This window comes from Perognathus longimembris, chromosome 15 (genome assembly GCF_023159225.1).
Source record: "Perognathus longimembris pacificus isolate PPM17 chromosome 15, ASM2315922v1, whole genome shotgun sequence".
NCBI lineage: Eukaryota > Metazoa > Chordata > Mammalia > Rodentia > Heteromyidae > Perognathus > Perognathus longimembris.
In genome coordinates, this window is record NC_063175.1 from 59,646,166 (window position 1) to 59,662,761 (window position 16,596).

Sequence of the window (16,596 nt, forward strand, 5' to 3'; positions counted from 1 at the left end):
TGCATTTTTTTTTTTTTTTTTTTGCCTTTTAAATGAGTTGGTTTAATTTCAAGATGATACAGAATGCAAGAGTAGAACAAAGAGCAGACTCTGGCAGAAACCTAGGCTGGGTTTACTTTCAATTTACAGCTGAGGTGGGAATGGCTGACAAACTATAGAATGAGCCACTGTGGGATTGTTTTTTTTTTTTTTTGTTTTTTTTGTCTTAAAAGGTTATTTTTAATGTTCAGAGTCCTAGCCAAAAACTTCATTCTACCTCTAGGTGGCAGAGATGTTACGACAGGAAATCCAGATGCTTCGTGGGAATGGAATCAAGGGTCACCATCATCTCAGGAACAAGGAACAGCTTACTTTTTGCCAGATTTCTTAATTCCACCTGTGGCCAGGGGTCCCTTTCCCGCGGCCTTGGCTTTCAGCTCCTCGACTTTCTTCTGCTCCTCTTTCTGTTTCTGCTTGAAGGCCTTGTCTTCCTCGTCCATCTCCTTGGCCTGCTTCTTGGGCTGCTTCAGGGGCTTCTTCTTGCCACCTGTGCGGCCGGACATGATGCCAGCCGCGCCTTCGCCCGCTGGATTCTGCATTCTTTCCCATTGGTCTTTGTATGTGTTTCTGTGCCAGTACCATGCTTTTTCTTTGCTGTTATTATGGCTCTGTAATATAATTTAACAACTCTAGCATTGCTCTTTTAGCTTAGGATTGCTTTGGCTCTACAGGGTCTTTTATGCTTCCTTATGAATTTTAGGATTGTTTTCTATTGTGTGAAAAATAACATTGGAACTTTGATGGGTAGTACATTGAATGTGTAGATGTCTTCTGGCAATGTGGCTATTTACACAATATTAATTCTGCCAATGCTATGAACATGGATGACTTTTCATATTCTATTGTCTTCTTCAAATTCTTTTTCAGTAATTTTGTCATAGACTTTTCTTTGCATCTATTGAAATAATCATATGATTTTTGTACATTCTACTTATGTGTTATATCACATTTATTGATTTATAGTTTGAAATGAAAACTTAATCATGGTGTATGAACTTTTTAGCATACTGTTGAATTCAACTTGAAAGTATTTTATTGATGGTTTTTTATCTATAGTCATCAAAGAACTTGATCTATAATTTTGTTTTTAAATTGTGTCCTTATCTGATTTTGGCATCCAGGTTATCTTAAAACCATAATATAACTCGGTAAGTGCACCTTCTCTTTCTATTTTATAGAATAGTTTTAGGAGTATTTGTGTTCGTTCTTAAAGGTTTAGAAGAATTCAGCATTGATTCATCCATTTTTTTAAAGCAGACTGAATATAGCTACTCCTACTTGCTTTTGGATTTCTTTTTGCCAGTCCTGGAACTTGAACTCAAGACCTGAGCACTGTCCCTTGCTTCTTTTTTGCTCAAGGCTAGCACTCTACCTCTTGAGCCACAGCACCTCTTCTGGCTTTTTCTGTTTATGTGGTGCTGAGGAATTGAACCCAGGGCTTCATACATGCTAGGCCAGCACTGTACCACTAACCCATATTCCCAGCCCTCCTTTGGGATTTTTTTTGGTTTGGAATATCATCTTTCCTTTCACTTTCAGTCTATATGCCTTTGCCAATGTGGTGAGTTTCTTGAAGACAGCAAACAGTTGAATGGTGTTGGTTAACCCAGTCTTCCCATTTTCATATTTTTCATTGTCAATTTTTGAGACAGTGTCTTGCTATGCAGCCTAGTCTGATCTTCTACTCACAATCCTCTTGCCTCAGTTCCCTGAGTACTGGGATTACAGGTGTGAACCAACACATTCAGGCTTGTGTTTCTTTCTTTCTTCTGGTCCTGTGGCTTGAATTCAGGGCCTAAGTTCTATAGTTGAACTTCTTTTCATCAAGGCTAGCACTCTACCACTTGACCCACAGCTCCATGTCTGGCTTTTTTGATAGTTTCTTGGAAATAAGAAATATATTAATTTTTTTCTTTATTCACATTGGAGATTAGTTGATTTACTGGGTTGATAATATTTGATTCTTTCCTAATTCTCATTTTTATTCTTTTCATGAGATTTATTCTTTCCTAGGCCCCATGATTATGTTTATCTTTCTTCCTTATTATTATTGTTTATTGGCCAGTCCTGGGGCTTGAACTTAGGGCCAGGGCTCGGTCTTTGAGCTTCTTTGGCTCAAGGTTAGCACTCTATCACATGAGCCACAACACCACTTCCAGCTTTTTCTGTTTATTGGTACTGAGGAATTGAACTGAGGACTTTGTTCATGCTAGACAAGCACTCTGACACTAAGCCACATTCCTAGCCCTATCTTTCTTCCTTTTTTATGTAATCTTCTTCATGGTGGGCTACCTAGTCATGAATTGATTTAGATTATGCTTATTACAAAATGTTTTCATTTCTCTTTTGTTTTGGGTGTGTGTATGTGTGTGTTGCTGATCCTGGGGCTTGAACTCAAGGCCTGGGCTCTGTCCCTGAGCCTCTGTGCTCAAAGCTAGCTTTCTACCACTTGGGTTATAGTGCCATTTCCAGCTTTTTCTGTTTATGTGGTACTGAGGAAACAAACTCAGAGCCTCATGCATGCTAGGCAAGCACTCTACCACTAGGCCATATTCCCAGCCCTCTCCTTTGTTTTTAAAGAATAACTTTGTTGTATAATCTCAGTAATTCTTTTGTTTCAGGACTTGAAATATATCGGACCATACCATCTTGTCTTTTAGGGTTTCTGTTGAGTCTGCTTTTATCCTTTGTAGGTAACTTGACACTGCTTTCTTGCCGTCTTTCTTCACTCTGCACTATTGGCATTTTAATATGATAGTAGGATGTGAGGAGATTCTTTTTATTTTCATTTATTTATTTTTTTTAAGAATATACCTTTATTTTGTAACTTACAAACAACTTTGCCATCTAATAACCTGTCACTGGTGATCATTTCCCTTAGATACTGAGCAATAGGTTAAGTATCTACAAACACTTGATAGGCCCAAGGAAGGGGAAAAAATAGCCCTGGTTAAAAAGGACACTAGAGCCATACACAGATGAGGGGTACCAGGAAGGCCTAACTACAAATAATCTTCCTCTGTTACATTATTGCTCTCAACTCCAAGCTGGTTGTTCTAGATGCTTTCTTTCCACGGCTGCGGTGGCTGGTAAATCTTGTATTCACGTGTCCAAAACAATGCTTCTTTTTACTCATAGATTCTCCGAGGCTCCTTCAGTACCACACCACCTTCTGTCATGGCATTGTGTAGACGTGTCACCGAGTCTGAGGCCGCCTCCCGGGGGTTGGTTGGTAGACCATGAAATTGATGCCTGCCGCCAGGCATCGCTGTGCCAGCACTCGTCCTAGGCTCTCACAAGCCCCCACGTTCCGGGTACTGTAAAGATGCTTTCTAGTGGCCCATTCCCGGGTGGATGCCGAAACCGCCACCTGGCCGTTTCGATGCTCGACAATCCCTTCCACATGGCGCTGAGTCCTCGTAACTCGTAACCGGTGCCGGAACTCTCGGGAGGGCCACACGGTCTTCCTTCCAACCCCGTTCCTTCCTGGCGACCGCCAAGAGCTCCAGGTTTCGGGGATTCCTGTTGGTGAACTCCGGGGCGGCGGCTTCGTTTTCCGACGGCTGCTCTGCGGGGTTGGCCGCGGGCGTGGACTGGAGAGGGCGGCGGAGCCCCGCTCCGGGGTCCTGCAGACCGGAGGCCGTTTCCAGCACCGCAACTGCAGCGCCGCCGTCGCGGAGGGGGCTCTCGCCCAGAGCGTCGGAGCCCAGCCCAGGCTATAGGCCGCCCTGGCCCTGCCGGCTCTGGGAAAAAGCCGGAGGCTCCCCCAGGAGCTGCTTTTTATGATCATGTCTATTTGATGTTCTAAATACCTCTTCTGCTTCATCTCCCCCTTCATTTGAGAAATTATCTGCTGAAGTCCCGTTGCTTTGATTTTTCTCAATATTTCCATATGTTGAAATTAGTGCCTATTTTGGGATGGATATCTGTTCCACATTTATTTGTAAGTAACTTCTTAGTAAGTAACTTTCTCTTGAGAGCTTACTCCCCAGTATCATTCAAGAGAAATCATTGCCAAAACAGCAACACCACCAAAACAAATCAGGTATAGAAACATAATAAAAAAACCCAATTTCTGATTACTAATTTGACATCAACAACCAGACAAAATAATGTAGAATAGATCATGAAGTTAAAATAATTAACAGGCAAAGAGCTGGTGGCTCATACCTATAATCCTAACTACTCAAGAGGCTGAGGCCTGAGGATGGTAATTTGAAGCCAGCACAGGAGAAAAAAAATCTCATTAACCACCAAAAAGCCAGAAGTGGAGCTATGGTTCAAGTTGTAGATGACTAGCTTTGAGTAAATAAGCTCAGTGCCTGGGCCATGAGTTCAAGCCTCACAGCCAACAAAAAAATCTAATTACAAAATAAAGAACATGTAAATAAAATTATATAAAAGAAGAGGAATAAAAATTAAAAAGTTTAAAATAAGAGCAATATTCAATAATAAACAAAGAGAAAAGATTAGTGAAGCTTATTTCTGGGTCCCTTAATATTGGAATCTACCTGGGAAGAGGGGCTGGATAATGGGTCATACCTGGAGTCTATTGTACTTTCTCTCTGTTCCCAACAAGCAGTTGAAACTACTGCATGGAGGCTGAAGATCTACTGAGCAAGTACTTGTTGGCAGGGACAGGGCTGCATTCATGTCAGAAGCATCCCTTCCTGGAGTACTCAGAGAGGCTACTGATCACAATGAGCTTTGTGGCCCATAGAGTGGAGTTTCCCACTCACTCCAGAGGTGCTCCAGTCGGTGTAACCTGGGGCAGACCAGTGTTCACATGGAAGTGTGTCTCTTCAGTGTATCAGAGTGGAAGAAGCAAGCAGAGCATTGAGCTCTGTACTGGAGGGGTAGATTCCAAGTAGGCATGCATTCTACCTGCCAGTCTCAGTGTTTTCAGACCCTACTCAGCAGTAAGCCACCCTGAAGGAGGGAAAAAGCTGGGGAGACCAAGGTATCCACTAGACTTAGGCTGACTGCTCTGAAATCAGCCACAAGCCACAGGCAGCAAGGAGGCAGCTTTAGAGATGGAGCAATCACCAGCCACAGGCTTTGGCTATAATACACAGGTGGCAGGGTCTCTCTCCTTATTACACAGGGCAAGGCCAGCAATTATGTGCTCTTCTTAGTCTGAGTTTCCTGCTGCTCAAACCTCTCACAGGGTCTGTGTGAGGCCTTCCACTTCTCTACAGATAGCTCTTATGATCATTTTTTATTTGGCTACAGTAGTAGGCTGTCTGGCCTTTAATTGTTCCTTATTTTAGCATCTCCAGACTAATTCAATCTCAAATAACAAGTCCCTCTCATGATGGCCCCTGGTGATAGCATTCTGAGGTATGAGGAGCTACACAACAAATTGCACCACAGATGAACTTTCCCCACTGGCTGTAAGGCTTTGTGAACTGTGAGTTTGTCCTGTGGACTGCCAGTATGTTGTCACTGGGCTTCCTGCACTCTCCAGGTTGACCTGTGGTCAAGACTTTGGGTTTCCCTACCCTCACCCCTGCCCTCACCCCTGCCCTCAGCCATCAGAGCTGGAGATGTGGATGCTTTCCTATTTTTCTCTGCATTCCGTGTGTGTGTGTGTGTGTGTGTGTGTGTGTGTGTGTGTGTTTGAGTCTCAATTTGAAGCTCAGGCTGGCCTAGAATTTGTTATATAGCTCAGTCTGGCCTCAGCTTGCCGTTTTCTTGATTCCTGAGTGCTAGAATTACAGACAAGTACCCCTAACATTGGCTACCTCCATGCTTTTTTATTTCTGATGTTCTTCCTTTCTTTGTCTTCTATTATAGTCTCTCCTTTATTACTAAGGCTCTCCACATTCACAGGGTAATCTCCTTGACAGCTCCAATTGAGTTGGCAATCAAGATTAACCCTCATAGATGGTTTGGGTCTTCTGTAGCATCTCTATGAGCATTTAGTTGAGTATAATTGTTCTTCTGAGAGAGTTTTTAGAAAGAAAAGCAGTAAAATTTCTAAGAACCAAACAGCAATAGTTTTTAATTAGTATGGAATTTTAACTAGATGAAATTCTGAATAAAAAAGTATTTTGCTAAGAGATTGTTGAGCTTAAGCCAATGAACACACTTACAAACTTAAGGAGCAGCAACTGGACTTGGTTTTATTTATTTGTTTTTGTATTCCAGCTTGGACTGAGGGCCTTGGTGTTGTCCCTCAGCTTTCTTGTGTTCAAGGATAACACTCTACTACTTGAACCACAGCTCCACTCCCATGTTTTTGCTGGTTAATTGAAAGTAAGAGTCTTACAGACTTTCCTGCTGAGGCTGGTTTGGAACAGTGATCCTCAGATCTTGCTCTCCTGAGTAGCTAGGATTACAAGAGTGAGTCCATGGCCTGGCTGGACTTGTTTCTTTGGTGAGTCCTCACCTGCAGCAACAGTCAACTGCATTTGTTTTCTAGTTGCTTGTTTATACACCCCTTCTTCCTGCTTTCCACTCCTGTTTATCTTTCACACACACCTCCCTCAATATCCGCTCATGGCATCACACACACAGAGACAGGGAGCATGTGTGAATATGTAGGTATCTCTCTCCTCCTCCATTTCTTCCTCTTCATCTGTTTTTGGTGCTGGAAATTGCTAAGTACATTCTCTGTCATTGAGCTTCAACCCATCTCTCTGTTATGAAGCCACCAGGATTCAATCTTGAGTTAGTAGAAAAGCAGGCTTGTCTATACAGCTTGCAGATGGCAAGAGAAGCTGATAAACTAAAATCTGCCTAGCAATGAAATGAGGCAGGAGAAAGTAAAAAGGACAAAAGAATGAGGAAATATGTATGGATGAGTAAATATTTGATGTCACAATTTTCAGGAGACCACCAATAAGAAAGTCATCTTCAATGACTCCAATTACTACTATTTAACCCAAAGCCAAGGTCAGGAACAAAGAAGATGGTCAGGATGCTAGAGATTGGCTGAAGTGCCATCTTCTTCATGGCATGCCTATGCCATGTGCTCACTTTCTCTGCTGTATTTCTTTTCTGATAGACTTTCCTATTATTGTGACTTATTCTCATGTCTTGCTTGGATTCTTCTCTTGCAAGATGCAAGGGCCAGCATTATTTAGCTGATAACATACTTGGTATGTTAGGCAGGAAGTTAAGGAGTATTTCTTTTTCTGACTGGGACTCATTGAATGATTACAGTATGATTTTTATCAAATCTTAATCACCTCTCCAAGTTCCTATCCCTAAATACCTTTGATGCATGTGGTTTTGACTCTTTCACTACTTCACAGGAGAGATTGCCCTTCAACATGTGAAGGCCTGGGGAGCACTTGACTCACTTCTGACCCATAGCACTGACCTATATCAACTTGACTTATATCAAGTGCCGACTGAGTCCTGCCTGGGTGGCAAAAACTGACAGAACTGGCTAGGCACCTGAAATATCCCTCTCCTAGCAAACCTAGGCCAAAAGTTCCAGAAAAGGAGGTTAAACTTCTAAGAGCCAATCCTAAAACATTTCTAGAAAAGACTCATTAGACCATAATTCATTGTGCAGACAAAAAAAGGCCTACCAGAGCATAGAGACAGACTAGAATATAGCCTCTCTCTCACAGTATAAAAGCAAAAGCCGAGCATAACAGCCTTGTTTCTCCTGTTGTCAAAAGAACTGGCCCAGGGGGAAAAAAAGAAGGAGAAAAAAAGGGAAAAGAGTAGCTCCCTTTCTCTTATCTGTCTTTTTGCTTAATTATGGATTGAGCTCAGATATCTTGAAGAAAGAAGATATTACACCAGGAAGGAAAAAACTAGTAAACAAAAACCTGATATATCAAAGGAACCCAGCATAACTCTGGAGGCCTGATTTAAACCCAGGATCAAGAGAATGAAAGTCTTTTAGCCCAATTGCAACACTGAACATTTTGTGTGTATACATATGTTTGTGCTGGTATTGGGATTTGAAATTAGGGCCTGGTCACTGTCCCTTAGCTTTTTCTTTCTAGGCTGGCATTATACATTAAACATTGACATTCTACATTGAACCATACCTCCACTTCCAGTTTTTTACTGGTTAATTTGAGATAAGAATCCCACAGACTTGCCTGCCTTGGCTAGCTTTGAACCATGATCCTCAGATCTCAGTTTCTTGAGTGGGTAAGACTATAGGTATAGCATCTAGTCAGGCAGAACATTTTTTATGTGATTTTTTAAAATTTAATTTATTTATTAATTGAACACAAATTTTTTTGATAAGGTGTTGTGCAAAAAGGGTACAGTTACATAGTAGGGCAGTGTGTACATTTCTTGTGATATCTTACGCCCTGTTTTTCTTTCCCTTCTCTAGGTCAGGTAGACATATAAACAATATACAATGTATCAAGAACATATACAGTAGCCACGTGGCCAAGCCCAAGAAAATTCGCCTAGGGCTTTAAATGTAATGGCGATATTAGACAATATGTTGACAGTAGTCTTACATGAACTTACATACATAGCTTTTGAGCTATTGTATTCCCCTGAGAGGTCTATTTTTGACCTTTATATGTTGAGTAGTTGTTTGGTTTTAGTTACATACTGTTGGGTCGCTGCCCCAATCCTGTGGGAAATACCATTTGACAATCAGTTTTTGGTTTCACAGACCTGGTCTCTACTGTCTCTCTGTCTCCCTTTCTTAACAGTCATATATCAGGGAGATCATGCCCCTTTGTTTTCTGTGTTCTAGGCTTGTCTTGCTCAACATTATTTGTTCGAGTTCTGACCATTTCCCTGCGAATAACAGTATTTCACCATTCCTAATCGCTATGTAGTATTCCATTGTGTAAAGGTACCATATTTTTTGGATCCATTCATCTGTGGAGGGGCATCTGGGTTGTTTCCATATTTTGGCTATTGTGAATTGTGCCACGATAAACATGGAAGTACAAATGTCTTTTTGATATCTTGGAACTTGCTGTTTAGGATAGATGCCTAGGAGTGGTATGGCTGGGTCATAGGGTAGGTCTATATTGAGCTTTTTGAGAAACCTCCATACTGTTCTCCAAAGTGGTTGTAGTAATTTTCACTCCCACCAACAATGGAGAAGGGTTCCTCTTTCCCCGCACCCCGTCCAGCATTTTTTGTTCAGGCAGAACATTTTGAAAGTACACTAGAACAAAAACAAGGCAGAACTTGTGGCCCTACTTCAAATAGTTGGGCAGCCCTCTCTTTACTAATAGACTACTGATAGACAGGCATACTAAATACTGGATCTTGAAGCTATGCTAGAAAAGAGATTATTCTTTTATGAAAGAGAACCAAGATAATCCAGGTTAAGTGTGTTCCAAGGGAGCACATTCAGATATACCCTTAAATATTCAAAGCAGGGTAACTTAATTGGTATCATTCAAAGGAATAGTTAACACCATCAATTCTTGATAGTCACCACGCTTCCTTCCCCAATGCTGCTATCTTGCCCAACCTCTTCCCCTATGCCACACAGGTAGTATTGCAGATCCACAGGTTTTTCTGGGCCCTCGGGTGGAAAATACTTCCTTTCCCTGCAATACTGGTAGGGAGAATCTTGCCGTACAATTGATCTATGAACCAAACACAGAGCAGAGGGGTCTTTCCTGAGTTGAGAGACGGGGAAAGAGAGCAATAGAGCAAGTTAATCTGACTAAGTTATATGTATGTGTGAAATGCTGTGATAAAACCATGGTACAATTTGTACCATGTACAACTAATGTACATTACTCTACAATTAAGGTAAAACTGTACCTTTGTAAAATTAATATGCATTAAAATTTTTAAAAATGAATGACAGGAAAGTGAGGCAGTCTGTTTTGGGAGTGGGTACCAGAAAGAGTGGGGAGAATTAATGAATAGGGTAAATGAAAGCAAGTATGGTTCAAGTACTTTGTAGATATGTATAAAACAGAACGATCAAGTTTGTTTGAAATGTTTTTAAGAATGAGGATAAAAGGTAGTGATTGAGAGTATACATTGTATACATGTATGGAATTATTACAATGAAACCCCCTTTTCTAATTAATAACTGCTTTAAAAAAAGTCTTTTATTTTAAAGAAGGTTCTTTTCCTAGCTGCCTAACCACATAATTCCCATGCTGACTCCCAGGTGCAGTGTGCATAGGCTCTGGAGGGTAGGGAATTCAGTTTCCAAACACTGGTCCAGGAATGTTGCTCATATATACCTTCAGTTCAGGTGCTGAGCATGTACTAGGCCAGTTCTCCTTTTTTTCCTCTTGAAGCTCAGATGGGCACTGCTGCTGAGTGTGAACACACTTCCCAGCAAGCAGATTCTTCTTTCTGAAGATCAGTGCCTTTCTGTGTTTTGCTTTTTATCACAGCGGCACTCTGAGCCCTATACTTCTGCCTCTGCCCAAGGTGGGAGCCTGATGGCTGCTTCATTTAGGGAACTCCCTGCATTCAAGGCTCTAGAGACTGTTACTGATGCATCTAGCAGAGCTGGAAATAACATGAGAGGAAATGCCCAAGGTTACAAGATTCTATTCTGATACCCCAGGAGCCCCACATTCTGTGCCCAAGCACTAAGATAATGGACACTCTCCACAGCAATGTGGGGGCATGTACCTGGAGAGCAGCTGGTACAAACTTTGTAAAAATTAGGTATATTTGGTATTCAACTTTTTGTTGTTGGGGTTTGAGCTTAGGTCCTGGGCACTAAGTGGTAGGCTAGTGCTCTACCACTTGAACCATGGCTTCACATCTGGGTTTTTTGGTGGTTAATTGGAAATAAGAATTTCATGGACTTGCCTGCCTGGGCTGGCTTCAAACGGTAAACCTCAGATCTCAGCCTTCTGACTAGCTAGGTTTACAGGCATGAACCATCAGTGCCCAGAATAGTCTTCATTTTTTTTTGCTAACATGGCTAGAATCTTTGGCTTTTTCAAAATGCTAAGTACTTTCCATTATGTTAATGAGCTGGCTGTTAAATTGGGGGAGGGGGAGAGAGAGAGGAGAGAGGAGAGAGAGAAAGAGAGAGTGAGACAGACAGACAGAGACAGAGAGACAGAGACAGAGTGACTGAGCCTGGAAGCCCCTGGAGGGTGGAGCCTCCTGTGGGCGTGGCACTCTAACCCACAGCCTTTGCCATAAGCATTTCTTCCATCTGGTGTTCACTAGGAAACGTGTTTTCCCAGTTTGTAGAGCCACTCTTCCCAATCAATGCACTATTAGGAGGGGAAGTGGGAGCTCTGAACTAGAGCAGGTTAAGCAGGAGGGGGACTAAAATGACTGGGCCTTGATATTGGCACTGGAAAGAGGGAAGTAGTCCCAGGACCACACCTGCGACCTGTGTGATAGGATGTTCAGGTAAATTGTCAGAAATGAACAGGTTGAGAGGACATGTAGCTGGTGTTCACTCAGAATTGTTTGATTGTTGGTGTGGAAACATTTCCACGTACTTCCTGGTAACCAGAGGCCAAATATGTCTTCTGTATAGATTATAGAATGAAAGAAGAGAAAAAAAACCCACTGTTTTTCCTCTCTATGTCATTAAAACATGAGTTTGGGGTACTTTGGAAGCAAGGAGGAGTTCCCATTTCTGTTCAGACTCTCTCCCAAGTGAACACATTGGGCAGTGTCCACTACATTCCTGTTTCCTGGGAAGTGATGATTGTATAGAACATGGCTTGTGGAAAAAGAATTGTAGACATTGCAGAAAATTCTCTAGATGGTCATATGGCAACCAACACATTTGACCAAGGTCACTACCTTAAGCAAACTTTTGAAAAGGCAGAACATGTGCTACCAGCCTGGTTTTGAGTGGGAAGATACAATCTTCTGTACCTCACTCATCAGCACTGCCAGAAGGTAGGTTGGTGGCACTGGACAATGTCAAGTGTATCTCAACTAAATCTGTTATTTCAGAAAGAATCTCAAACTACCTCTCATAGTACTGAAGAACTTCTTGTCAATATTGGTGCAAAAACTTTAAAAGCACAGTCGAGGTTGTTTTCAGTTCTGCAACCTAAGTTGCAAAAAGTCTATAAAGGTAGACCATGTCAGAATTCAAACCTCAGAGCCCTTTGAACTCTTCCTGGTGAATTTTATCCTTCTTTCTTCTTCCAAGAGAATAGTTTCACTTAGTCTGTGTCCATTTCCAGGACAGGTTGAAGCATTTTTTTGACAAAAGCCATAGCTCTTATAGTTGCTACAATGCTACCCTTTCTTTATCTTTAGGGAACACGCCCTCCAACAAGGTGAGGCTTGCTCCATGAGGACTAATGACTGCTAGGTGATCTTCTACAGGTAGTGCTACAGCCACCCAATCTGCAAGGGCAAAGGGGTAGGGGGGGGGGGATATACAGGCACTGCCTCTACCTTCTCCTAAGTGTAGCTATATGTCTTCCTACTTTCAGGCAGCTACTACACAGTTGTCAACTATTTAAGAGGGTCACAAGGGAAAGACTTCAGTTTCATGCCACATAGTAACCCCAGCCTATTGGATAATAAAATGCCAGACTCAAAAAAAACTTTGATGCTTCCAGCTTTATCCAGCTGCTTACCTTACATATTGATGTGTTGCTAATAAAGCATATGTAGTTCTTTTCCTTCCTTTTAAATTTACATGCTATACACAAAGAACTAAGGCACATCTGGAACACCCCAACCACTGATAACAGTAGGAAAATTGTTAGAAAGTCCTGGGCTCCTTCAGTCAAAGTTATTCTTATAATTCCTCTTGGGTGCAGCTTTCTGCTCCAGAAAAAAAAAAACAGTTATCCCGTAAAACAGCAAAATACTATGTCTTCTCATAATTCATATGAAAATCTTATCCTATCACCATGCTATTATTAATATGAGGCCTGGCATTTACTAAGCAAGTAGAAAATTGTTGTGTCTGTAGCACTTTCAGGTCTGATTTACCACCTGTGTTCCCTCTTTAGACACTTGAAAAGGACAAAAAACTTGAAAAGCAGAGTTCAGATCCAATTTTGACCTAAAGATCTCTCTATAGCTGGGTGTTGGTGGCTCACTCCTGTAATCCTACCTACATAGAATGCTGAGATCTTAGGGTCGTGACTCAAAGCCAGCCCAGACAGGAAAGTCTGTCAGGCTCTTGTCTCCAGTTAACCACCAGAAAACTGGAAGTGGAGCTGTGACTCAAAGTGGTAAACTGCTAGCCTTGAGCAAAAGAACTCAGGGAGGGTGCCCAGGCTCTAAATTCAAACCCCACAACTGACCAAAAAAAATATCAATCAAGGTTGTTTTATTTCTTCAGGCAGAAAGGTTTTTAATCCCTAGCAATTTTGCCTGGTAGTGACCAAAAGACGTTGACTGCAGCTAGAAGCTGAATCTCAGGTCCAGGATGCCATTTCCCCTCCACCTCTTAATCTCAGAAGACAATCCCACCTTTCTCCTGCTACTAGATGGCCTTTTCTGCTTCTCTCCTTTCCATGAGTCTCCCAGGTCTGAACTAGTGAGGATACCCAGGGACATGCTTTCTTATCTCAGCTTCACTGGGGCAGTTAAGCATCAGATATAATTCCCCCACCTCTGGGTACTGTTCATGCCTCCTCTACAACTTGCACAAGGCAAGACCCAAGGCAAGAACCCCATGGAGGTCCTGGGGTGATGAGAGGAAGCAGCCAGTCTACAAAATAAAGATAGAGGCTCTTAGGGGGTGATTAGGTCATGAAGGTGGAGTTCCCATGGGTGGGATTAGTGCCTTGATTTTAAATCAGGTCTAAGGGGGACTTATCACAAATATTTTGTGGGATTATAATAATCAGATGGCTTTCCATGAGGAAGTGAGTGCCAGTGCCCTGTTCTTGACCTTCTAGACTCAAAAATTTGTTTTTTATAACCCACTTAGAACATGCTATTTTGTTATAGCATTTTGATTGTTCCTTAGCAACTTACAGTGGGATGACTTACATATTTAGGGAATCTCACCTCTTCTTGACTCTGTCATACTATAAACACACTGGTAAAAATATTGTTGGGATTCATACTTACCCAGGCCTGCCTCCAAAAAGCTAAATTTGTCTTGACACATTTTCCTAAGCAACTTCTTCATGAATTTCAACTTCAAGATTTTGTCCATTGAAAGAGACACATGAGAAACTGTTCTTAGGCATTGCAACCTGGTCTCATGACTAAGAGGCAACTCAGAATTCCAACCACTGGAAGACTTACCAGTAATGAACCTCAAACTTCAGAGTTTACAAGCATCCCAGTTTAGGAAATAGGTAGCTGATTCAAGCCTTTAGGAAGAAACTCATTTAGTAGAAAGTTCCCACCAAAGACAATGGAACAAGACCCCCTGAAATTATTATAATCTTCTGCAGTTCCCTCATAATTCTCATCATTGTCCACTTACAATTGCCTCCATTTTGCTTTATTCTTTTTGATAATTGTTAGGCTAGAAAATACTAGCACACTGAGGAATGTTGGTATGTGTCTGGTGATCAGAAAGACCTTCCTAGAAGAGGTTCAGCAGAACTCAGACTTAAGAAGCAACAAAGTAGAAATTAACTCAAGTAGTGGAGCAGGAATCCCATGAACAGGTGTTGCATAGTTTTTTTCTGGAGCAGGAGATGGGACTGGGGTCTAGCCAAACCTGAGGAATTACCCATCATGCCTATCAACTGGTCATAATCATGGAAGGGTGGCTTGGAATGGTTGAAGGGAAGAGAAGGGCATGGCATAGTTAGATTTGCTTTTGGATAGATGGTGAAGTGGGAATGTATCTGGGGGACAAACTGGAGTTTAGGTGGGAGTCTGTGTCAGTGTACAAGGCTCCATTTCTCATCTATACAGTGGTGACAGGGCTGTGAGGGAGCAGGTTTGAGGAGTATTTAGAATGTGAATTGAAGAACTGGAAATGGGAAAAGGGAAGGGAAAGAAAGGGGAGCACACTGCCTACTGAAAGGCAATTTGAGGGAGTGACTCAGAACATTTTGAAGCTAATATATCTGTGGGACACAAGTTCAACTGTTCATGTGGTAGCCAGAAAAATAAAATGGAAACTTAGGAAAAGAGTGGCTATTTCTTAAAAACGTTTTTGTTGTTGCTTTGTTTCATTTTGGATCTTGCTGTGTGAGCTTGGTTGGTCGCAAACTTGATATATTTCTGCCTGAGCTGATTGCATGCCATCACATTCAGTGTGATATTGGTTTGGAATTGAAATCATGAAGTCTGAATCTGTACTTGAGATTAACAGGGGGAGAATATGCTGAATAAAGATGAAAGTCATGGGATTTCCAATATTTAGTGTCATGCTTGGCACAGGAAGTGAGTAGTGAAACGTGTTGAATGATGGAGGAATGCAGGAAGAATTTGGGACCACTACTATCAAGAAGGGCTGAGAAAGGTGTGGGGGTGATGACAGGCTGGATTAAGTCTGTGCAAGAGCCTGAAGAACAAGTTTTGGGGGCGAACAAGGGGAAGGGCTTTAGGAAAGAGTGCTCAGGGTGATTACTGAGGAAAGATAGGTCCACAAATATGAAGACAAAAGCTCATTCTTGGATATCTCATGACCAAGGAGTTTTTGTAGAGCTGTGATGATGGGGAGACAGATGAGAAAGAAGAGTAAAGGCCAGAAGAGGTACACAGATTGTCATTTTGAGAAGTGGGAATAGATACCTTCTACTGCATCATCTGCATGGAGGGGAGACTGGAAGGCTTCAGTTAACTTTTCATTCCATCAATAATCTCTCAATTATATATATGTATATACATATATATATATGGACATCATACTTTACTGCTATAATTTAGACTCAAATTCAATTATAATTTATATATAATTAGAGCAAATTCTCCATCAATTATTACTTCTTGTAGGAAATGAAAGCAAATTGTGGTCGTCTAACATTATGTAGATGTTTACTGAGTGCTTATTATGGGCTCAACAGAACAGATGGCAGCAGACCAGGGAAAAGTTGGTTACAGGAGAGTGAATGATGTTCAAAGAGGTTCCGGAAAGGGCCTGACCAAGGACATTCAAAGGGCCATCCTGGGCAGATAGACATGAGTTGACACTGCTGATTAGATAGGGGTGCGTGTGAGGCTGAGAAGGAATGGAGCCCAAGTCTTAGTTTCCTTTTCTGGAAGACCTGGTCTTCTGTGGAAATTGAAGGGGGTTAGGGAAGAACCTGTCAGACTGAGAAAGCTCTGGAATAGTCATTAAGTGGCAAGGATAATTGGACCAGGGCCTGTTAAAGGAGGGGCTGCAAGGCATTTTTTTTAAAAAGTTATTCATCATTGCCCTCTCATTCAATCCAAAGCTTCCCAAAGTTCACCTTCCACCTGAACTTGTCATTGAGCCTACAAGGTAGGGAGGAGATTGGCAACTCAATGGACGGAGACCATAACTACTGCCAAAGTTCTCTATGTTTTCATTAAATTTGATAAATATTCTTGTTGTTGCTATGCAATTTTTAAAAACTCTAGGCAAAGGAGAACTTTAGGTCATTTAGGTTTATGCTAAAAACATATAGCAGATATACTTAAAAATGAAAATCCTCTGTCAAGAGGTGTGACATACACTTTCTCAGAAAAAGAATGATGACTCAGGAGACCCTATCCCAGTTGGCTCACCAAGATATGTCAATCATGGTCCCACTG

The 16,596-nt window shown here is 41.7% G+C and overlaps 1 protein-coding gene and 1 pseudogene across 1 annotated transcript; both read right to left on the bottom strand.

The window, feature by feature from the left end:
• Positions 1 to 225: 225 nt before the first annotated feature.
• LOC125363820 (translation machinery-associated protein 7) lies at positions 226 to 558 on the bottom strand. Its single transcript, XM_048363106.1, has one exon. The coding sequence runs from the start codon at positions 540 to 542 to the stop codon at positions 348 to 350; it is 195 nt and encodes a 64-aa protein (XP_048219063.1). The 5' UTR covers positions 543 to 558; the 3' UTR covers positions 226 to 347.
• Positions 559 to 2,835: 2,277 nt separating this feature from the next.
• On the bottom strand, positions 2,836 to 14,071 carry LOC125363958 (annotated as a pseudogene).
• Between the last annotated feature and the right edge of the window lie 2,525 nt (positions 14,072 to 16,596).

Excerpts from the sequence above, each read along its gene's own strand:
- LOC125363820 (XM_048363106.1), bottom strand. The coding sequence starts at position 542 with ATGTCCGGCCGCACAGGTGGCAAGAAGAAGCCCCTGAAGCAGCCCAAG.